General features: G+C 36.8%; 1 protein-coding gene across 4 annotated transcripts in view; it reads left to right on the top strand.

Moving 5' to 3' along the window:
• The window catches only part of LOC140511769 (UPF0462 protein C4orf33 homolog), a 94,311-nt gene that overhangs the window by 23,355 nt on the left and 46,609 nt on the right, over nucleotides 1–24,347 (top strand). For all 4 annotated transcript variants that reach the window (XR_011969665.1, XM_072621012.1, XM_072621014.1 and 1 more), the window contains exons 4-5: nucleotides 6,166–6,226; nucleotides 12,354–12,402. Coding sequence is in view for 3 of the 4 variants with exons in the window: in XM_072621012.1 (XP_072477113.1) it covers nucleotides 6,166–6,226; nucleotides 12,354–12,402 (110 nt within the window). In the remaining variant the exon portion in view is untranslated. The remainder of the gene's footprint in view (nucleotides 1–6,165; nucleotides 6,227–12,353; nucleotides 12,403–24,347) is intronic.

The following is a 24,347-nucleotide window of genomic DNA, read 5'->3' on the forward strand; positions in this document are numbered from 1 at the left end:
TCTCCCTTTGCCTCTTGGACATGAACTGGATGTCCCACAGGCATCTTAAATTCACCCTGTTCAAACAAGAATTTATTATCTTTTCCCTGAAACTCTCCCCTATTCCAAACTTTTCTATTACTGTTGAGGGCACAATTATTCTCCCACTTACTAAGACTCACAACCTTCCTGTCATCTTTGATTCCTCCTTCTCACTCACTCCACATAGAGAATACTTTGCTAAACCTTATAATTTCCACTTTCATATATTTGGCTCATTATCTTCTCTTTATTCATAGTCAGGCACTCATCACTTCTCACCTAAACTATTACAAGAGGCTTCTAAATGGCTTCCCTGCCTGGAGTCTTTCCCTACTCCAATCTATCTTCCACTTAGCTGCCAAAGTGATTTTCCTAAAGTATAAGTCTGACCATATCACCCTGCTCATGAGTTTTAATGGCTCCTTTTTACCCTCAGGATCCAATAGAAACTCCTCTGGTTGGCATTAAAAATTCTTTATAATCTGTCCCCCTCTTACTTTCCAGAGCCCTTATACTTTGTTACCCACCTTGTACTCTATGATCCAGTGATACAGACCTACATACACTTCTTTAAACACAACACTCCATGTCCTGTCTCTGAGTTGGCTGATTGTTCCCTGAGCCTGTAGTGTTCTGTTCTCTGTCTCTTGGTTTCTCTGGCTTGCTTCAAGACAGCTCAAAACATATCTTCCAAAGGTCTTTTTCTGCTTTCCCTTTCAGATTACTTTCCATATCTATAGTCATTATCACGTCTCTCTTCCATTAAAATATATATTCCTTGAAGGCATGGACTGTGACTTTTGCCTTTTTTGTGTGTCTTGTAAAAGAAAGGAACCCAGCATACACAGGAGGGCCTGTGGTAAAAGTTCTTTGATCTGCTTTTTTTAAAGGAAAGCAACTTTTGAGGGATCAATAATCACTTTAATCAAGCATATATATACTTCACTTAGTTCAGGGGAAAAAGTCAGCACCCTGATCTTCAGAGATAATACAAAGAAATAATAATCAGCACACAGAGCTTCCAATTGTCTGACTATAAGCAATACGTACATAGTTATCAGAGAGAGAAGCACCTACATCTGGGTTTTCAAAGCTGAGGGGGGCTCCTTAGCAACTGCCCAGAGTCTCATTTGGCCAAACAAACACTTCCATGTTCCAATGTAAACCCCAAAGTAAAACCTCACCTCAGAGTATTTATACATTTTTCAGGGCCAGAGGGCATTACAACTCTTGAGAACCAGTGCATTAGAAATTAAGAAAAAATGTGAGTCTCCCCTAATGAAACTTTCCTTAATGGGCAGGCCCATTAATAGATAGGGAAGATCTTTAACTCTCTGATTAGGGTTACATATCCCCAGTACCTAGCACAGTGTCCAGAACTTAGATACTGCTTATTGACAAAGTAGGCACTTAGTAAATACTTGCTTGGGATAGATCACATATATATATATATATATATATATATATATATATATATATATATATATATATATATATATAATATCTGTGCTTGTAGGGATTGATTTATAAGATATCTGAAAAAAATAAGATGCTAAAGGGATGGGGGAAATATTTGGATCCTATTAATATTGTAAAAAGTGGCTGAGAGAACATAAGCAATTACTCAACTATGTGTCTACTTTCCTTTTTCTAGCATTTAAAAGAAATGAGAATAATTTACACACAAATCAAAAGCATTCTTGATGAGGATATTAGTTGAAAATGAGTAGGATTTTGCCTGTGGTTAATCATACCTTTATTTTCACACAATAGACTGAAAAATGTAGAAGGTAAAAGATCCCACTGTGCATGTTGTTTGTTGATTATTTCAAAGAAAGATATTTGGTTCTTTGGAGCAAAACATGCCTTAAAGATTTTCTTTCAACAAGATATCCCCCTGCCAAATGCCTTCCTCCCATACTTCAAAATTATTTGATATTTTTGAAAGATATAAAAACAGAGATGACGTTCCTTGATGTCCTTTGCAACATTAATAGAAGGCAAGGAATAAAACAAGGATATGTAGGCTTCTAAAAAGTATTCACCAATGAGAGATTTATTGGCTAGGAATAGTGGTCCATACATGTGATTGCTGATATCAAAAAGGATCACTTGAGAGCCAAGTAGATTGGATCTCCAGGACCAATATGGGGAGCCCTTGGGAGTGAGAATAGGGAGAGGTCAGTAGGATGGCTAAGGATGGGTAAATCAGTCCAGGTCAGAAATGGAACAGGTCAAAACTTTTGTTCTGATAAGCATTAGGATTAAGTCTATGAATGACTATTCTCACTCTGGGAAAGAGAAAGAGACCCAGTCAATTAGAAAGGGAAGAAGAGGTGCAGGGAGAGAGAAGAGGAATGGGAAAGGAGGAGGAAAAAGAGTAGTAACAGGGAAAGGGAAATGGAAAAGAGGAGGGTGATGAAAAGGGCAAGAGAGAGAGAAAGGGAAAAGGAGAGGAAAAGGAGGGAGAGGAATAGAGAGTGGAGATAAAGATGGAGAGAGAGAGAAGAGGATGAAGAGGACAAAAGAGAAGGAAGAGAAGAATGAAGATTGAGTGCTGAGTTCAAGTTTAAAAGGGTTTGACTGTGATGAGGAGTGGAGTCAAGATAGTGGAGAAAAAAGCAGGGACTCAAGTGAGCTCTCCAAAATCCCCCTCTAAACAACTTTAAATGACACCTCAAAATGAATCTTGGAGTGACAGAACCCAAAAAAGGATGAGGTGAAGCAATTTTCCAGCCTAAGACAACTTAGAAGGTTGGCAGAAAAGGTCCATTGCACCAGGATGAGAGTGGAGCATTGTCCATTTCACAGTCATTTCACAGGTCATTTCACAGTAAAACAATAGTAGGCCTCGGGGGACAGGGGTGAGGGGAGCGTGACTGAATCAGCTATGGCTTCTGGAGCTCTTAGCTCACAGAAAGTATGGGAGTCAGACAACTTGCCAGAAGGAGATTACAGGGGTCCAGGATTGGACCAGGATTGTATCGGTCATCTGCAGATCAGGTGGCAATCCTAAGTAGCAATCCCAGGACCCAGAGTAACGTTAGCACACCAGAACTCGTGGTTGCAGGGGTTCAGGGATCCTAGCCACAAGGGAAAGAGTACTTGTGGTCACTCACAGATCAGAGTACAGGCCAGGAGAGATCATAATAACTTGGAAGAACTGAGTACTTATGGACCTCCTACACTAGCTCTGAAGATAGCTGCACAAAAATCCTGAAGGTTGGGATAGTGCCTCCTCCACCCCAGGAGTGAAGCCCAACTTTAACAAAAAGTTAAAGGTCAAGAAATAGGCTGGAAAATGAGGAAACAACAACAACAACAAAGAACCTTGCTACACAAAGTTACTTTAATGACAGAGAAGATCAAATCACAAATTCAGAAAAAGACAACAAAGTCAAAACTACTATATCCAAAGCCTCAGAGAAAAATGTGAATTGGTCTCAAGTTCAAAACAATTCCTGGAAGAGCTCAAAAAGAATTTTCAAAATCAAATAAGAGAGATAGAGGAAAAACTGGGAAAAGAAATGAGTGTGAAACAAGAAAATCATGAAAAAAAGAGTTAATAGTTTGGTAAAGGAGGCACAAAAAAATTGAAGAAAATAACAACTTAAAATCATAACAAGCCAAATGGTAAAAGAGGTACAAAAATTCACCAAAGAAAAGAGCTCCTTAAAAAGCAAAATTTGTCACATGGATAAAGAGGTACAAAAATTTACTAAAGAAAAGAATGCCTTAAAAGGTAGAATTGGTCAAATAGAAAGGAAGTGCAAAAGCTCACTGAAGAAAATAATTCTTTAAAAAACTGAATTGGACACATGGAAGCTAATGACTCCATGAGACATCAAGAACAATAAAACAAAATCAAAAGAATTAAAAATAGTATTAAAAGTGAAATATCTCATTAGAAAAACAAGTGACTTAGAAAATACATCTAGAAGAGTTCACTTAAGAATTATTGAACTACCTGAAAGTCATGACAAAAATGGAGAGTATAGACATGATTTTTCAAGAAATTTTTAAAGGAAAACTCTGATATTCTAGAATTAGTGGATGAAATAGAAATTGAAATAATCCACCAATTGCACCCTGAAAGAGATCCTAAAATGAAAAATCCCAGGAATATTATAGCCAAATTCCAGAACTCCTCGGTCAAGGAGAAAAATACTGCAAACAGCCAGAAAGAAACAATTCAAATATAGTATAAGTCATATGAAAAATGCTCTAAATCACTATTGATTAGAAAAATACAAATTAAGGCCAACTTTGACATAGTACCTCACACCTTTCAGATTGGCTAATATGACAGAAAAGGAAAATGACAAATGTTTGAGGGGGTGTGGGAAAATTGGGACATTACATTAGTGTCCCAGTTTTTCCACATCCAAACTCAAAAATTAAAAAAATGAATGTTAAAAATGCTTTTACATGTAACTGGGGAAAATAATTCATTAATTTTTTAAAAAAGGGTTTAATTGTAGAGGATGTGAGCTCTTTTAGAAGTTCTTGTTTGCATACACTTATTGCATAAAATCTAGAGCCTCCTCAAGTAGATACCTAGCAAATCAAAGGAGTTTAGCCAAACAGTGTGCATGTGTGTGTGTGTATGTATGTATATGTATTTACATACACTCATTATATATATGTGTGTGTATATGTGTCTATATAGATAGATACATACATACATATACACATATATGTGTAGTGGAAACATTCACAGTGGTTGTGAGTAGGCTGTAACACATAACAAACAAGGAACTATGAAGGAAGGAAATAAGTATTTACCTACTCTGTGACAAGCACTGTGTTAAGAACTGTAAAATATTGTCTTGCTTGATGGTCACAGCAATCCTGGGAGGTAGGGGTTGCTATTATTCCCCTTCTACAGTTGGGAAACTGAAGCAGTCAGAGGAGAAGTGACTTACTCAAGGTCATCCAGCTAGTAAGTGTTTGAGGTATGATTTAAACTTGGGTCTCCCTGGCTTGAGGCCCTGAGCTCCATCCCATTATATCACCTAGCTGCTTCTATTTAAATAATGAGTAAATACTGTCATGAAAAAATGTAAAGTTGAAAAAGAAAGTGAGCTGGTCATATATGCATCTTCCCAGTATCAGGAGAAAGCAAATTAGGCCCCAGCACGTAGGAAATACTACCTATGGTTAACTCCTGGAAGGAAAGAAAGAGTCTCACATATTCACAAATTGATGAGATCACGTAATTATTTGAGTATTTGAATTAGTAGAGTGTAGACTTCCTTAATGGATGGAACTGTGATTTGTATTTTACTATATTCTAGATAGTATAGAAAGCAATGTGTCCCATTTAGTAAAACTTCTTGGATATTTTCAATACAAAGACTAAAGTGAAGTGTTTCCTGCCCCTGAGGAGCTTGTATCCTATTGAGAAGATAATAATATGTAAAAGGATAAGTAAATATAGCATATATACAAAGTAAATGGGGTGGGCTAGGTAGTGCAGCAGATAGAGTACCAGTACTGGAGTCAGGGAGACTTATCTTCCTGAGCTGAAATCTGGCCTTACACACTTACTAGCTGTGTGATCCTGGGCAAGTCACTTAACTCTGTTTGCGTCAGTTTCCTCATATGTAAAATGAGATGGAAAAGGAAATGCAAACCACTGCAATACCTTTGTCAATAAATTCCAAAGTAGGCCACAAAGAATCAGACGTAACTGAAAACCACCGAACAACAATGAAGTATATAGAGTCATTTTAGGGGGTCCTAACACCTGAGAGTATCAGGAAATGCTTTATGTTGGAGTTAATACCTGACCTGAGCCTCGAAAGTACCTGACCTGGAGATGCTGAGTGGAAGAAGTGGGGAAAAGGAGACAATTTATAAAAACATATAGAAACAGGAGATAGAATATCAAATTTGAGGCCCTGCACATAGATCCCGTTTGGGTGGAATGTGGAAAATATGAAGAGTTGCAGTTGGAAACTTCTGATAAAGTGGAGCCAGATTGTGAAGAGTTTTAAATGCCAAACAAAGGAGTTTTTATTTTATTATTAAACCAATAGGGAGCCAGGAAAACTTCTGGAGCAAGAGAGGAACACATGTTTACTTTTTTGGTTCTAACAAGATTAAACTTCTTTTAACATGATTACTGTTCTTTACTTGCAGTTGTGGAAGCCTTTTTTCTAAACAGCACAACCAAAGAATATTTGGAAGTAGAACTTTGCCCGTAAGTTCCCTTTTTGCCACGTTTCATTGTGCTTTGGCTGTTCCCTGCAAGCTTTGCAAGCAGTTTTAAAAAATCATTAGACTCCGAAAATTTCTACTTGTACAAAATTTGCATCAGTAATATGCATATTTAGTAATGTTACTTTAGCCCTCTAGTGAGATAAGAAACTAATGCCTTTGCTTGTAGCAAGACAGACTTGATGTTAACTTTGAAATGCTGATTGGCCTGGAAATTAGACAAATGAGTAAGGGAATGACCTTCTCAGTATATTGAATTTCTTTAGGGCTTAACCAGTATGATTTTCATTAGCTCTGTGTTGATTACATTAGACTTCTCCTACATTGGTATCTAAGTACCCCTTTTTATGATGCCAGATCTATAGATATAATACGGCTATCACAATGATATATTTAGTTAAAGGGACTCAGGAACTGAAATAAAAGAGAAAATAATTTTCAATAGGATTCCTGTTTCATGGGAAAGAGCTCTGTTTTTGGAATCAGAGGATCTGAGTTCAAATCCTGGCTCTGCTACCTGCTTGCTTTGTGACTTTGGATAAATCACTTCATTTATCGGGGTCTCATTTTCTTCATCTGTGAAATCTTAGCATTGGACAAAATGACCTCTAAGTTTCCATATAACTCTACAGATATGGTTTATGATGATAAGGTTTTTGTTTGAGGAAGCAACAGAGTTTTGGGCAAATTAGTTCAGGCATAAGAATTTCTTAATGAGTGGACCAGGTCTGATCTAGAAAGCTTGTATTTCAAAGTGATTCTTGCAAGAAGAAAACCTCATGATCCACTGTCAGTGGTCCACAGTTAATCAGATACTCATCTTGAGCTTAATCTTTTATAAGCAAATGCCATGAACAGGGTCACAAAGTGCTGAGCTAACAAGTAATATACAAAAATGTTTCAGGGAGATCTAGAATGTTAGTGAAAGGGATATTTCCTTGAATGCTAATTTTAGATCATTCCATGTAATGTTATGATTTGAAAGGGAAGTCAAGTTGAGCCTATCTAACATGAAAAATGCCCTTTTCTTCTATAGTGTTAGTTCAGACCCTGATCACTTCTTGTAAAGATTATTGACAGTAGCCTCCTGATTGATCTCATTGAGTCATGTTTTCCTATTCAAGTCCATTTTTTACTTTGCTTTCAAAGTTAATTTTCCTTAATTGTAGGTCTGTCAATTAGACTGTGACCTCCTTGAGATCAGAGGTCACAGTGCCTGACGCAAAGTAAATGCTTAATAAATGTTTATTGATTGAATGATCTCCTGACTCAGCCAAATCTAGTGACTTTCTATTACCTCTAGGATAAAATATGAATTCCTCTAATTTTAAAACCTGACAAAACCTAACTCTAACCGATCTCTTTTGCCTTATTGGATGTACCTCCTCCTTCCACCCTTCACAATCCAGTCAGACTTGTCTTCTCTCTGTTCTTCACACACAGCTCTCCATTTCCCATCTCTGTGCCTTTTGCACTGGATGTCCCACATGCTTCTTTTCCTCATTGAGTCCTTTTCTTCTGTTAAGATATAGCTTAAGAACCATCTTCTATATAAAGTCTTTCCTGACATCCCTTGTTCCTAATTGTCTATCTTTTCAAAATCGTCATGCGTTGATATGGTATATATTCTATAATTATTAATGTACATATTTTGTCTCCCAATGGTACGGCAACACCTTGATGGGAGGGATTGTTTTTTGGTCTTGATTTCTATATCCCCAGCTTCTACCACAGTCCCTACATGGTAGGCAAGTAATAAATGTTTACTGATTGAATGATTAAGATAGAGTTTTAGTGAAATGGGTCTTTTTTGGATGCTGTTCTTAGATTGTTAAATGCAATATTGCTATTTCAAAGGACACTTTTCCAGGATGGTCAGCTGGAATTACAGAAAACAACTTGAGGAAGATTCAGTGATAGATTTTTTTTTTGAGGTGCAAAGTTACCTGCAGATTCCTCCACCACTCACTTGGGAATTTTCTCTTTCTTGTGCCACTCTCATTTCTTCAATCCTTTCAGAGTTTTTCTTAGAACTAGCAATTCAGTGAGATAAACTAATCATTTAATGATAAATCGCCAAAGCATATTAATGCAAATGCTTCTTCAACGAACATTTGTTTTTAATTCTGCAAGTATTTAAGTTCCCACTGTATACCAGGCAACATGATAGACAATATGTGCTAGATACAGTCAACTGGAGTAGAGGCAATTCTTCTTGGAAGTAACCCCAGCTTAGCCCTCCTTCCTTTTCTAAAACCTTAGCTCACCACTAGGTTCTTTGATTTCTTTTATTTTATTGTCCACCAAATGGACAAAACTGGCAAAGGGAAACACCGTGCAATTTTCCACATCATCATTTTAAATTTGTAGAAATGCTTTATCATTTGAAATATAGATAATTTAACTCCTTCATAAACACCCTATGCCATGATTCCTGGTACTTTACTTAAACAAAATTTTGAAGAAAAAAAAGATGAAACAAGCAATAATGTATGTAAGTGCTTTGCAGTTGCCTCCAAGAACACTTGAGGGAAAGTAAACAAACAGCCATCTACTGACCTCAAAGCAGTTATTTTAGGCATTAATGCTTAAACCAAACTTTCATTTGCTAAGATAGTTGCCTTAAATAAAAGAAGCCAGAAACATTCATCATTTATTTCCCAAATCTGTATCGGATTTTAGATTCAAATCTGGAGAGTGATTGTGGTATTGTAGATTTAGAACTAGAAGGAAATTCAGGGATCAATGCATAAATCCTCATTTTCCAGATGAAAAAAATCAAAGTCTAAAGAGGTTTGATGATTTATATGACTTTGGCTATCTGAGTGGTATACAGAGATGGGTTTGAACCCTGTCTTCTGATTCTGGAAACAGAGTTCTTTCTAAAGCCTGTTGAAAACTGAAAAAAAGTTTATTTTTGCTTCATAAAATAGTGTTGAGCATCTGGAAGCTCCAGAATAAGGTGAAACTGAAGGCTTTCCTATCTCTAATTATATTACTATAAATTATTGAAGGCTGATTATTGTGTTTGTGAATTATCTTTATGTCTCCCCATTTCTTTTACTTCTGTTTTTCTGATTCTTGGAGGTATACCTGGGCAAGTGAAGAGAATGGAAGCGAAATATGTGTTTCATTTTGGCATTGGTCAGTGCTAGAGGATAGAGACTGAAATTTTGTGTTACTGCACCATGTTTTAGTGATTTCTGGATTAAGGATATTCATTTTGTTCATGAAAACAGAGAAACAAGAATTTACTATATTGACTTTTTTTGGGGGGGGATGAGGCGATTGGGGTTAAGTGACTTGCCCAAGGTCATATAGCTAGAACATGTCAAGTATCTGAGACTGGATTTGAACTCAAGTCCTCTTGACTCCAGGCCTGGTGCTGTATCTATTGTGCCATCTAGCTACCGTAATGTATTAACTTTATTAGACTTTGCGCATCAGTTTTTCTCTGAATTCTAAAGGTACGCTTTACTCAAAAGACTCTAGAACATCTACTGCCAACCCAAATGTCTTATTTATATTTTGTATAAAGGCAATAGATTTCCACATATGAGGCATTAGTACTTTTAATAATATTAACTTTATCTTCCTAAGGCAAAGATCTGAAGATTAACCTTATCTATGATGGCTACAGGGTTATTTTTCAAAGTTTATCTTTATATGTTAGAAAAAAAGATCTTTTCTTTTTGGAACTATATAGATATTATTTGATGTGCTTCCTACTTCTTGAAATGTCATCTAGATGATAGAAAACACAGTTTCAGGTTTGTGTAAAACTATATAGTAATTCCTATAAAAGCTAGCACTATTTTGTTCTTTGTATGCATCAGTTACATACAACAATTAATGAATACTCCATTGTAAATTTAATTTTTTAATCAGTCTAATTGATATAATTTTAGGCTTAGTAGTAAATGTGGGGAAACGTTTCCCCTAATAAATAGGAGTGAAAATTTACTAATAATGGCATCAATTATACATTTCACATTTTAAAATATATAATTCCATTATGGAGCTGAATCTATAGTAGAGGATCCAGATAGATGCTTTCAAAAGATCAGAGATTTGGATCTAAAAGGGACTTCCCTTTTTAGATCTAAAACCCTTTCATACTAAAGACAAAAGAATTGGACCCTAGAAAGATGTAGGGACTTGCTCAAGGTCTCCCAGGTCAAAGTTGGCAGGGCCAGGATTGAAGCCTATATAGTCTGATTATAATCTGGCTCTCTTTTCCCTATACTATGCTTTTTGGCTTAGATTTCTGCCTAGTCATCATGGTTCCTGGCATGGGAAATAGGAAAAGAAAATAACAAATAAATCAACTGAAGAAATCAAAAGTCATGTTCAGTAGGGATGAAACAGGGCATCTATGTGCTGCAGTGAAGAGAGGGTTGGGCCTGGAATCAGGAAGACTCATCTTCCTAAGTTCAAATATGGCCCCAGACACTTACTAGCTAGGTGACCCTGGGCAAGTCACTTAACCCTGTTGGCCCCGTTCCCTCATCTGTAAAATGAGCTGGAAAAGGAAATGACAAATTATTTCATTAATTTTGCCAAGAAAACTCCATGAAGAGTCAGACATACTAAAAAGACTAAATAACAACATCAAAGAAGATGAAATGGAATGTAAGCATTTCCATACTATTTTTAGAAATTAAGTTAGTTTATATTGATATTTGACATTGTAAGTGCTATCATCTTTTGAACAAATTCTCGGATGATAACAGCTGACATTTGCATGGTGCTTTAAAGTTTGCAAAACATTTTATACACATGATTTCATTCAAGTCTCACAATAACCTTATCGTATTATTATGAACTCCATTTTATAGATGGAGAAACTAAAATTCAAAGACTAAGCACTTAGCATAGTGCCTGGCATATAGGAAGGACTTGATAAATATGTATTGACTAACCGATGTTAAATGACATGCTCATACTTCAATAGCTAGTTCATGTCAGAGGCAGGATTCACAGCCAGTTCTTCCTACATCATTTCATAAGTGAACTCATGCTCAGATATGTGAATTTTTCTTCCTCTAATTAAACAATAACCCCAGTAACTTCATTTTGGGGAATGTAATGTCACACTTAGGGTTAGGGCTGTGAAGATACTCATTTCCCCATGATTTTAGTGGAGGAAGTTTTATTGCTGATTCTGCAACTAGCCATTGGATGAGTTGGAAGAGCATACTTAATGCTGACATTGGCTGAAATGAACATATATTCTGTTGTATAAATCAGGGAAATTGTGGGCTGAATATGTATTGATTCACTCATGTCCTTCTGAGTACTCTGTAAGTAGACTTATTAGCATATTATGTACAGTGGGTTGAGTATTATTAAAACAAATCCAAACAGCTGGTCCTTAAATTGATTCTTCCTACATTATAATTAACTTCTGATAGAGTTGAAAAAGTTTAGATGAAGTTTATCTAAACTTCCCTATAATTTAAGGCCTCTTAATTTGAGTTGATATTCAGAACAGAGGCCAATGGGAATAAGTCAGAATACTGCTTTAGTTACACTTATATAACTTTTCCATCTGTCTTCAACGATCAATAAAAACTAGGACCAGCCAACATGGTAGTCTTTCCAGAATGAGCTATTGGCAAATCATGAATGATACTAGATAAGAATTTAAATTCTATAAACCTTTAAAGGAAGCAATCTGTGTTACTCATCCCATGTATTTTTATTTTTAAATACAAACTGATGTCCTTTCGTATTTGCCTCATCTTCCTTTCTAGCTATCTTTTGGCCCTCCACTCAGTGAGCATTCTCTTGTAATAAAGAAAAATTGTTTAAGAAAATCAACTGACAGTGATCTTGTCCAACAATACGTGTTATATTCTGCTCCCTTTTATCTCCTACCTATCCAAGGAAAGCAGGGAGGTACTTTTCCTGACCTTTCTAAGGTCAAGATTGGTTATTACTATCATACATCATTCAAAACATCCCTTTTGACTAGGATAATCAATAGTCAAAAGTCAGTAAACCTTTGTCATGTGCCAGGCAGTGTGCTAAGTGCTGGTGATATAAATACAAATAGAAATGCCAGTGCCTCTCCTTATTCTCTTTGTTTTCTCTTTTGGTTTGCCTAGGCATGGACAACATCTAGTCCTCTTCCTGTCTGGTGGTGATGCTTTTGCAGTAAGTCCTATTTGAAAAGTAATATCAAAATGCTTTGATTTGATTGTTGCCATATAAAGATATTTTGTAATTATTGTACTTTTGAGAATTCAGCTTCACTCTTCAGATTTTAGAAACAGTGTTTTATTTTTCTTCAAAAAAAGAAAATCTATGTATTTAAGTATTTGTCTCTTACTTTCATTTCCTTTTTTTTGGTCAAAAGAATAAATAAAGGTGAGTTTTCTTCTTCCAAAGGTGAAATTGTCAATAAGTAGTAATAATAGCTGTACTGGTTGAGGAGATACATTTTATACTTAATACAAGAAAGATCAGACTTTCTAGAGAAAGCTATCTGAAATTCTGAACACCATGTCCATCAAGATGCAAAGGCTCTTTTAAAATACAAATTGACTCTCATTCAGTGAAAGAAAATAGGACCTAACATTTCTCAATATGTTTGAAACTTATTTACTTTCCATGCAAACTAATTTCTACAACTTCTTTGTTTCATTTGATTCCACTATGTCATCCAGACTATCTTGGAGACATTTTTGGCTCCTTTTTCTCCCTTATCTTACAAATCCAGTCAATCACCAAATCCTATAGAGCTTAACTCTTTAGTATTTCTCAAATTTCTATTCTCCTTTCCATCCCCACTACCTCTAGTTCAGGCTAGAAAAGACAATGGGTTATATCTATGCTTGGAACAAGTGCAATAAAATATTCTCTCAATTCCCTTGGGCAAGGGATAATATAGCAGAAATCTTGGAACACTGAAAAGTCATTAATGGAGAAGCCTCTGTTAGGTGGCACAGTGGATAGAGTGCTCAGCCTGGAGTCAGGAAGACTCATTTTCATGAGTTAAAATATGGCCTCAGACACTTACTAGCTGTGTGTGACCCCTGGGCCCATCACTTAATCTTGTTTGTCTCATTTGAAGAATGTGCTGGAGAAGGAAATGACAAACCACTCCAGTATCTTTGCCAAGAAAACTCAAAATAGGATCACAAAGAGTTGACCACAACTGAACAACGACTCTTCCTTTACAGATGATAAGCAAATCAAGGTAGTTTCGGACCTGAGATTTCACTAAGCTGGTCCGCATGCTTGGAAGTCTCTCCTCGCCTGTTTCTACTTTCTGGCTTTCCTGGCTTCTCAGATAAAATCTCACCTTCTGTAAAAAGACAGTTCTCCTTAATGCTAGTACCTTCCCTCTGTGATTATCTTCAGTTTATCTTGTCTATATTTTATTGATGTGTAGTTTTTAGCATGTTGTCTCCCTCATTAGACTGTGAGACTTTTATGGTCAGGGACTGTTTTTGTCATTGTATTCCCAGCACTTAGCCCTTGACTGGACTTGACCATTATTGTTTCTATGATCTTGGACAAGTTGTTAACCACTCAGTGTACTAGGCAACACTAGACAACTCTCTAAGACTCATCTATGCCAATGAAATTACAGGTCCAGATGACATTGCCATCATATGTGACGTGGGTGAAGAAGAGGCTGGAGAGAGACAGCGAAGAGAAAGTTATTATACTGAACCAGGCAAGATTATTATTCCTTCTGAGGACAGTCATAATGTAGAGGCAGTGGAAATGTAAAAGATAGTATGGATGAAAGAAGTCAAAGTGAGAGGATTTGACAACTAGTTGATAGCAATGGAAATAAAGATTCTGAGAAAAGGATTTTTGAAGTAAAAATAACTCTGACAAATGGAGATTAACTGAATTCAGAACAGCAATGGAAGGAAAAGCTAGATTCCTCAGGAACTGTTATAAGTGATTCACAGGAGCCTTAAGTAAGTCTTTGGCAGAGCTTTTCTGTGAAGTACTGGGGAAACGAGAATGATAAAGTACATGACAGGAGGGCTATTGACTATTTTGTTTAAGGAGGTAGAAAATAGGAACTCCAAGAATCCTGGGCTCTTAACACTATTGAACTCAGCCTTTAAAGTATTCGTAGGTACTTGATTGCCAAGTAGCTGGCAAGATGCTTCAGGGGATCCCAAACTAGGCAATCAAAAGGAGAAAGATAGCAGACTATCAGTAACCTTAAGGGAAATAGTGAAACACATTAATGGGACTAGATCTTTCATCGACTTACCTAACAAACCTGAACCAAGGAAAGGCTTTTGATATAATGGAGCGAGGTGAGCTGCTTTAAATAATTACATTTGCTATTTAAATTTATGAAGGTGTAATGATATCATAGTTGAATGTAACTAGGATTCTCAAAGTGAATAAGTAGAAATGAAAAGAAAGTCACCTGATAAATCACGCCAATTCCTTGGCTAAAAAAAGACAACTGACTTAAAAGTGTAAGTGGCCCAATAAATGTGAATCTCTTCATACTTAATACTTGAAAATGTCAATAGATTTGTCATCTCATCCATGTGGATATTCCCTTCAACAGTGTAGCTCCTGTCCATTTGAGGTAACTCTTGTTCATGGCCTATAAAAATAAACATTCCATGGCAGGGGCTAGAGGGGTACACCTGATGGGCTGGGAGCCTTCCTTTATATCTCAACATTATGTGGAGGTCGGCCCTCCATTTCCTTCTCCATTGTCCATCAATTTGATATCTTTTGGGTCTTTTTTTCTATTTGTAATCAATCATTTGTAACATACTATAACTGATCTATGTATCTTGTCTCTCCCTATTGATTTCTGGGTGATCTGAAATCTTGATTTTAACAAAATCCTTGTACAGTAGTAACTACATATATTTTTGTCATTTTAGAGATTAAAAAACCCCCTGAAGTTCAGAGAGGCTGTGACTTGCATATGGGAGCTCAGTAAATTTTGGAAGGATTCTTTATTTCAAGTTTAACATTCTACTCATTCTGCCTCTCTTTTAAAGTTTAAAAGCCTCATATGTGTTGATTATCTCATTATATTATCACAGAAAGCCTATGAGGTACTTTCTATAGGCATTATCATGCCTATTTTACTGAGTTGGAAACTGAGACTTAAAATAGACACACTGATGTACCTGTGGTCACATAGCTAGTAAGTTTTAGAGTCTGGATTTGCTATGGTATTTTCTTTGCAAAGATTTTACAATACTTTTTACATAATTTTTGATGCCATTTTTTTTCAGAAGTAGCATGCTATAAAGGAGGCTTGGTAGAACAGAGAACATTTTGGACCTGGAGTTAATAAAACAGGTTCAAATCCTATTTCCGAAAGTTAGTAGTGCGTAACCATGAGCAAATCATTTAACCCAAGTCTCAGTTTTTACATCTTTAAAACAGAGATAATAATACCTGCAGTACCTACTTGGTTGATCAAATGAAAGATAATTGTATGTAAAACATACAAACTTTAAAACACTGTGTAAATAGAAGTTATGATTAGTATTTCAATCAGGGAAAAGGATAGCCTATTCCACTTCTGTCATTTCTTACAGTATAACAATATTCTATTACATTCCCATGCCACAACTTGTTCAACCATTCTCTAATTGGTGGATAGTCTCTTTGTTTCCAGTTGTTTTCTTTTGTACAATAAAAGAGCTTCAATATACACACATTATACATACACCCCTTGAGATATGTGTGTATGTATATATATGTATGTACGTATATATATGTACATTTCCCCTCTTCTTTCTTTGATTTCTTTGGGGTATCCAGAATGGTTTCTCCAGGTCCCTTTCACATGAGCTGTTTAGTAACATCTCCCCTACCTAGAGCCTGAGTAGCTTTATATTTTTCTCTATTACATTATATCTTATTAAATTTGGCCCAATGTGCCAGCCTGTCGCAAGACCTTTCAGAATTTTAATCTTCTCATCCAACGTATTAGTTTTCCCTCCAAGGTTTGTGCCATTTGCACATTTGAAAAGCATGCCATGTAAGCTTTTATTCAAATTATTGACAAAAATTTCAAATAGAACAGGGCCTAGCACCGAGCCCTGGGGTGTTCCACTGAAGTCCTCCCTCAAGGTTGATATTGATCCATCATCATTCTTTGGGTCTAGTCATTCAATGAGTTCCTATTTAACTCTTCTACCTAGCCAAAAACCATCCTCAGTAGTGATGATGATAGGAATTCAAATAGGGCTTTAATATTTAAAAAGTGTATACATATCTGACTTTTTGAATGTAATATAAGAATCAGATCAAAACGTTATGACATAATCATCATAAAAATGGGCATTTATATGGTACTTTAAATCTTTCAGAGGACTTCCCATGCACAGTTCAAGATTTATGAAGGCTAAATGACACTGAGATTTTGGGGATACCCTTTATTAGCATCTGAGCTTCACAAGAAACCCTGAAGATTATTATTATCCCCATTTTATGGATGATGAAATAGACTCTATTTGCCCATGATCACACAACTGATGTGTAGAATCAGGATATGAAACCAAGCCATGAGTTGTCCCATCATTTCCTTTTATGCTTCTTGCTAAATTTCAGTCAATTGTGTTTTAAGAATCACACAAACATCTAAAGTTTTAATGTAGGGTATGGTGATTTGGGAAGATTATTAATGCCTCTTTCCCCACTTTCACTGTCACCCTCAAGTGAAAACAATATGTCATACCTGAAGTCATTGAACAGAACAATTAGGGTTTTGCCCCAAGTTTGCAAAGAGTCCACTGGCAGCTCTTACATTTCTTCAGCAGGTAGAAATAACTGACCCTAACATCTAGTTATCAAGAATAAAGAACTAAACCAGGTGAATCCTTTCCCCCAGTAATTGTTTTGTGGAGTTGAAAAGTCAGTCTTTCTGCTAAGAGGAAGTCATAGAGAAATTCCCTGGGTTACTCCAGATACCAGAAGAAATCCAGAGCTCCAAGGTCAGTCTTTCTCTGAGATCTTCCTACCACCAAATAGTTTTGCCTTAAACAGTTTTGGGATTTGATGATGTCTATTCCAAACATCTGTATTTATCCTTATAGATGCGATGGTAATATTCCTTAAAAAAAAATAAAGCCAATGGATTTGCGTATCATGCCTTACTGACACATTTGCAAATTGCCAATCTTTGCTTGTTTTCTCCCCTCCCCATTTTTCATGGTGGTAATTAAGTATTGTAAATTTCACTTTATCATTTGTGTTGGGACAGTAGCATAAATCATCATAATGGCGCGTTTATTTCAGTAATGCCAGCATGCCTGCAAATCACTTGTAAATTGGTTCCATGGGTGTACTGCTCGCCAATTAATCAGAAACCCATGGGCATACATTTCCTGGGCTTCTGTCAGAGGCTTCGCTATACTAAGTAAAAAAAAAAAAAAGCTGTTACTGACCTTTCTCCGCTTTTATTTATCATTGGTAAGGACTTAACGGTTTTAGAGCCCTGCTTCTGCTCGTGAGAATGTTTTCATGGTGGGCCGGCCCTGGCATAAAGCTAACTGAGCATTCCATTTCAGCTCTGTAGGCCAGGATTTATACCCAAGAAAACATCAAGTGGACTGAGTGTGGCTTACAGTCAGCAAAAGTAATATTTGCTTTAACGCTGGATTCTGTACCCTTGAACATCTGGGGGGAGTATTTGTAGGTAGGAATATGAGAAATGTCTTCAGGGTTTTACGTAAACAGACAGATCATTGAGTCAAGGAAAGAATGTGAAAGGAAGCACATATGATGGAAAAACTGTGAGGATGTGTGTGGAGAGGGCACACATGCATCTGAGCTAGTTCAGGCTTCCAATACTTCAGAGCTACCAATCATGTTCCTCAGGTGGTATCACAGGGGAAGTTTCTTTCTTTGCTAAGAGACTGATGTTATTTGTTCTTTGACATACTTCTGCTGAGAGAAAATGGCTATTTTTGGACTGCCAAATCCCTGGGCTATGGGATATCTCAGCAACTGGATATCTTGGCAATTGGGTGGTTGCTCTCTGCTGTCTGCTGGTCTTTGGCAGGGATGGGAGGGATGGGAGAGGAGGGAGTCTGTCAGTGCTTTAGCTTGATAGCCTCAGGCACTATATTTCTTTTATGATGTAGACAGACAGCTAGGTGGTGCTATGGATTGAGAGTTGGGACCTGGAGTTGTGAAGATAATCTTATCTCAGACCTGTACTAGCTGTGTGACCCTGGGTAAGTCACTTAACCCAGTTTGTTCATCTATAAAATGAGCTAGAAAAGGAAATGGCAAGTCACTCCAGTATCTTTGCCAAGAAAACCCCAAATGGAATTGTAAGGAGTTGGACTCAACCAGCAAGTTAAGGAGAGAAGTCCTAGAGCATTTTTAAAGTCATTCCTTTTTGGATTTTATTGGTCTGACTCTTATTTAAGATTTTGATGTTGTTGTTTTGGAGAGCAGCGTTTGGATTAGATTTCCAATTTCTTTGTTACAGCGAAATGATCAGGAAATGCCCTCTGTCAAAGTAGAGTGGTACCTTCTCTATAATTTATAGGGGGGTTGTCTGAGGACATGGAGCAGGACTTGAATTCCGGTCATTTTGACTCAGAGGTCAGCAATATATGCTTTCCACTTTATTACCCCTCTTAGGAGTTATAATCAGAAAATTCTTTTTAATTCTCATAACATAAAGGAGCTCAGTGAAGTTGGAGTGAGGGGTCCTGTATACCTCTATTATGAACTTGGGGTCATAAGACCTAACTCTGCTATTTTCTACCTGTATGACTTTGGGCAAGTCGCTTTGTAGGCCCCAGTTTCCTCATTTGTGAAAGAAGAGGGTTAAACTAGATGCCTTCTAAAGTTCCTTTAAACTCTGTATTTATAAATTTTTTTGAGTCTCCATGTCTGCTCCATATAAATCATAGGGGTTGGGCTAGGCATAGAATCCTTTTTATTTATTAGCTCTGGGCTAATGGGTTTAAATCTGAGGAGGAAGAGGGACAGACAGATGGATAGACAGACACAGAAACAGACAAATGGACAGATATAAACACACACATAGATTTCAGAGCAGTAGATTGCCTTGCTCTTCACTTTTGTGTTCCGAAGGAATGAATGGAAACACTTCATTTCTGCATCACAGAGCCAGAGATCACAGCAGGGAGAATCTTCTCAACTCTTGTGTCAAACTAAAACCTGTAGTAGAATTGTCTTAGTAACTACTGTACTCCCAGGAAAAGCAGTGGCTGTCATTCTGGGCTTAGAGTCAGGTAGCCCTGGGTTCACATTTAGTTCCTAACCTGTGAACCTGGGCTAGTTAGTGCATCTCTTTGGGCCTTGGAGACAATTCCCTAGAATTTACCTACCGAGTAATATGCCATTTGCAGTCTCTATTAATGTAGGGGGGTGCCCACACTGGGAGTTCTTCATGCTGATGAAATCCTAGAGCCTTCACAAATTATGCAATAGAGATAATAATTCTGCCGGAGAAAGTATTTCACCCCAGGGTATTAAAGCATGGGTATATTTGACATTTTAGATTTTATTTGGGTGTGTTGGGTGTGTGTGTGTGTGTATGTGTGTGTGTGTGAGGATTCTGATAATCATGCATATTCCACATCTGTAGAAATTTGTTGTTAAAGAGCATAGGATGGAATGTTCCTGTTTCTTTTCTTTTCTGTGTCTCCTATTGTCAAATGCCATAGAGCAAATAGTTGTTTCTCAGTGCTTATGTGAGATATGAAAGACAAAGAATGAATATGTAAGGGAAGAACTTTGGCTCTCAGGTTTCTGCCTAGTGTGTAACTTTAACTTGATGGTAGTCATAGGATTTAAGGCTTTTTATTCCACTATTATTTCTTAATTTTTTTCTTTATTTTAAAAAAAATTGCTCTTACAGCCCAATGATCAGCCCTCCCTATACCCCTCCCCCTCAAAAAACCCAACCAAACAACCAAACAATAAACAAACTGACCATTTCTCCCTTGTAACAAAGAAAATAGCGTTAAGCAAAACAAACTACCACATAGCTTGGTAGATGTATGATGATACATGCACCATTACATATCTGTAGCCTGATACTTTTCTGCTGACAGAAGGGAGGTACATTTCAAGTCAAGACTGGTCACCTTATTAATCAAAATTCTTGTGTCTCTCAGTCTTGGTTTCTTTGACGTTATTGTACTCACAATGACTTCTTAAGTAGAGATTAGCTAACTCAAACTAAACTTGAAAGCTGTCCCATTTCACTTAGAAATATAACAAGGATGAACTGAAAAGTCAAGTTCTTAAAGATGAAGTACATGCGCCTCTTTCCTATCCCCTTCCTAACCATTATCTCACCCAATTGATCATTTCTGGCCCAACAACCAGCATGAGAAATTTCCAGCTAAAGACCTTTCATTCTTTAAGGCATAGCAAAAAGGGGCTTGGATTGAAAAAGGCCATGACCACAACGGTAAGTGCATTCTATCAAGAATAAATAAAATCTCCAAAGCTTGACAGGGAAGAATATGGAGAGGTATTCAAGCGACTAACCACAAGTAAAGGATTTTCCTTTTCCTGGAGGAATCTATTCTAGGAAGAAATTGATCTGAGACCCCTCTGAAGGGAGGGGGTTAGATACATACAAAAGCAGAAGGGCAATTTTTAGAGCCAAAGAAAACTCTCAGCTGAGGCCAGCTGGTAATCTTAAGTGAGGAAATAGTCTATTATATTTGTCTGGTATATATCCAAAAGGGACACTTTCTTCTTGTGGATAGAATGACCTGCTTGGAGTGAGTCAGCCCTAGGCTTGAAATCCACCTCTGACATAGCTGTGTGACTCTGGGCAATGAATTTGACTTCTTCGAGCCTCAGGTTCCCCCTATGATATCATCTACCTTCAGGGATTATTTTGAGGATCAAAATATATATAAAGAACTTTGTGAGCCTTAAAAGTGCCATACAAATTATGATTTTCTTCCTCATTAACCTAATTATGCCCTGACAAATAGTATCACATGACGCATAGAGAACTGGATTTGGAATCAGGAACACCTAGGTTTGAGATTTCCTTCCTGTGTGTGAGACCATGATCAAGTAAACACCTTAAACTCCCTAAACCTTGTTTCCTAATCTTTGAAATGGAGATGATAATACCGCACGATATAAATGAATGACTAGGTGAATGAAAAGCATTTATTAAGGGCTTACTAGGGAAACCAATAGAAAAATCTCATCTCAATCATCTCATGTTCTAAAGATAGCAAGAGCTGGCATTTAGATAGTAGTTTAAGGTTTACAACGTTCTTTATATATGTTATCTTATAACAACCTTGTGAAGTCAGTAGGTAATAAGAGGAGATAGCACATGGTAGATAACACAGTTTCAGCTGCAAGTCACATGGTAAGGCCCTGTGGTTGAATTCCCTATTTGATAAACTCTAGTAGCTCTCTATTACTTCTTGGATCAAATACAGAGCCTTGTTTGACTGTTAAAGCATTTTAACCAGCCTCTTCTTACGTTGTCAGCCTTCCAACTAAGCATACTTTCAAGCTCACTCCCTTTCTTGTTGTTCAGTTGGTTAGTCTTGTCTGACACTTTGTGAGTGACCCTGTGGACCAACTGTCCATACGATTTTCTTGGCAAAGATACTAGATTGGTTTACCATTTCTTTCTCCAGTGGATCCTTTTGTCAGGCAATCAGAGGTTAAGTTACTTGTCAAGGGGTCGCACAACTAGAAAGTGTCTGAGGCTAGATTTGGACTCATGTCTTCCTAACTCAAGGCCCAGTGCCATTGAACCACCAGCTGTCTCTACCCCCTTCCATGTATTCTGTAATATATTGACACTGACCTCCTTGTTCCTCCAAGACACTCATCACTGAAAAAGTCGAGCATCATTCTGTGGTGGTTAAATATATTTCACATCACATTTCCTGTGCAATTCTGTACTATTCTATATTTCACTGAATAACATATGTGAATATGACATAGTCGAAACAACCACAGTATAGCCTTAGACAGTATTTACTCATTTCTTTCATGCATCTCTCCATGTCTTTGGATGAACAGTCAATTTTAATTCTTTAGATTTTGGTATTCCACAACTGCTATCTTGGAGATACTGCAAGGTAACTTATGAAAAGTCCAAATCCTCTGTTCCTCTAAAGTCCATAAGGTTCTTCTCTGATCAAGGAAGGGGAAAGGAAATTGAGACTGAAGTCAAGACCATGGCCAAGGCATTCCTCCTGCCTTCTGCCAATAAACTACCTCCCAGAGGATGCTTTCCCTTCTCAATTGCCAGATACCTGAATCTCTAGGATTCTGAACTGGTCTTTTATTATTACGAACAAGTCCTTCAACTCCTCTGAACAGATTTTCTGTTTCACCTGGTTGAAATGCCTATTGACTGATTTATAAAACTTATTCACACCTTGATTCAAGGATTTATGCCCTTACCTGACAAAGTTAGCAGAACTTAGAATCTTGTCAGTCACTTTAAGTGGGGTGGGGGTAATTGTATAGGCTGACTACATGCATGTGTCACCCTTTGCCCCCAAAATGAAGTCCCCTGTCCTATGAATTTCCTGTATAAGACAGCTTCTTTAGCTCTAAAACGATCATGCCCTTTAAATTAAGGATTCTATCTTGGGACCTCCTCTTCTAATGTGACTCTTCTATTAAAAGTTTACTGAACTATTCCTGCCACCTGGGAAGTCTGCTTCAATATTAAAGTACTAATAAACCCTTCATTTTCAGCTGTCTGTATCCTTCAAGAAAAAAGGCACATAGTCCTGTAGGGATTGATTCCACAGCTGCAGGTTTAGATGAGAGGAATTTTGATCTCCATATTGGAGGTGTTACATTCTTTCCCAAGTGCATCGTTGATATTATGACTTGAAGAAAGAGAATAGGCAGCCTGTTAAAAATGAGCTTAGGTAATCAATGTCAATTTTTTTTTCCTGACATGATCGCTCGTGTTCTGGATTTTAAGTCTTGCTATGGTTAAACTGTTACAGAGTTTGAGGGGATTCATTTGGATACAAAGATTGTCATTCATTCAATATTTATTTATATATCTATATAAATAATAAATAAATAATCTATATTATGCCTACTGTATGCATTATATTTTATATTTTACAAATTATATATTTATATAAATTATAAAATATACTTATATTTTACAAATATCTCATTTAAGAGATAGATTCATCTAAGAGATAGATGAATACAACATATATAAAATGAAAATAGAGGGTTTTTAAAAAACACAATTTTTTTGGGGGGGAAAGAGATCAATCCTAACAACTAAGGGAGGATAATGATGTCCTCAACAGACATAGGTGAGTTAGGAAGAGGGGTGCAATTTCTGAGGAAAGATAAGTGATAAACTAATGAATAAGGAAAGAAGAGCACATTTTCTGGAAGGGTATTTTCAATAAAAAATATATGCTCATCCATCAAGGAATTTGAGAAGCCTAATTTATGCCACCTTCTGCAATTTGATTGGTGTCAAGTATATTTGTGGAATCACAGGATCTCAATCAGAAGAGACCTCCAAAGCTACTCCAACCTCTATGTGAACAAGCATTCTTTCTACACTATCCCCAACAACAACTCATCAAACATTTTGTTTCAGACCTGCAGTGAGTGGGAAGCCATTGTCTTCTGAGGCCAGTTCTGTTTTTGAATAAGTCACTTCCCATTTATATTAAATCTAAATTTGAGTCTTTGTGACTTCCATCCTTCGATCCTAGTTCTGTATTCTCAGACCAAGTAGTACAAATCCCTTTGTCTTATGCCAAGCCTTGAAGTACTTCACCATTTAGGCTGTCGCTGGAGGAAGAAGGAAGGTCACATTTTCTGAACTGATATTTGAAACAAAATTCTCACCCTCATAGAATTAGAACAAGGTTCATGTAGCTCCTTTCTCCGTAATTCAATTAATGTCATCTATTTAGCATGAGATTAGTGTGTGCTTAATTCCAGGAACAAGTATTTACCATGTGATTACTGTGTCCTTGTCACATTTAGTTACTTTTGAATTAATTGTGCTGATTTGTTTTCAAGATTTTTTTTAGGAGCTAAATGAATACATGTGAAATTTCATGTTAGGGATAGGTCCTTGTGTTTTTGTATATTAATTTTCACATTTT

Source organism: Notamacropus eugenii, chromosome 6 (genome assembly GCF_028372415.1).
Source record: "Notamacropus eugenii isolate mMacEug1 chromosome 6, mMacEug1.pri_v2, whole genome shotgun sequence".
Classification (NCBI taxonomy): Eukaryota; Metazoa; Chordata; class Mammalia; order Diprotodontia; family Macropodidae; genus Notamacropus; species Notamacropus eugenii.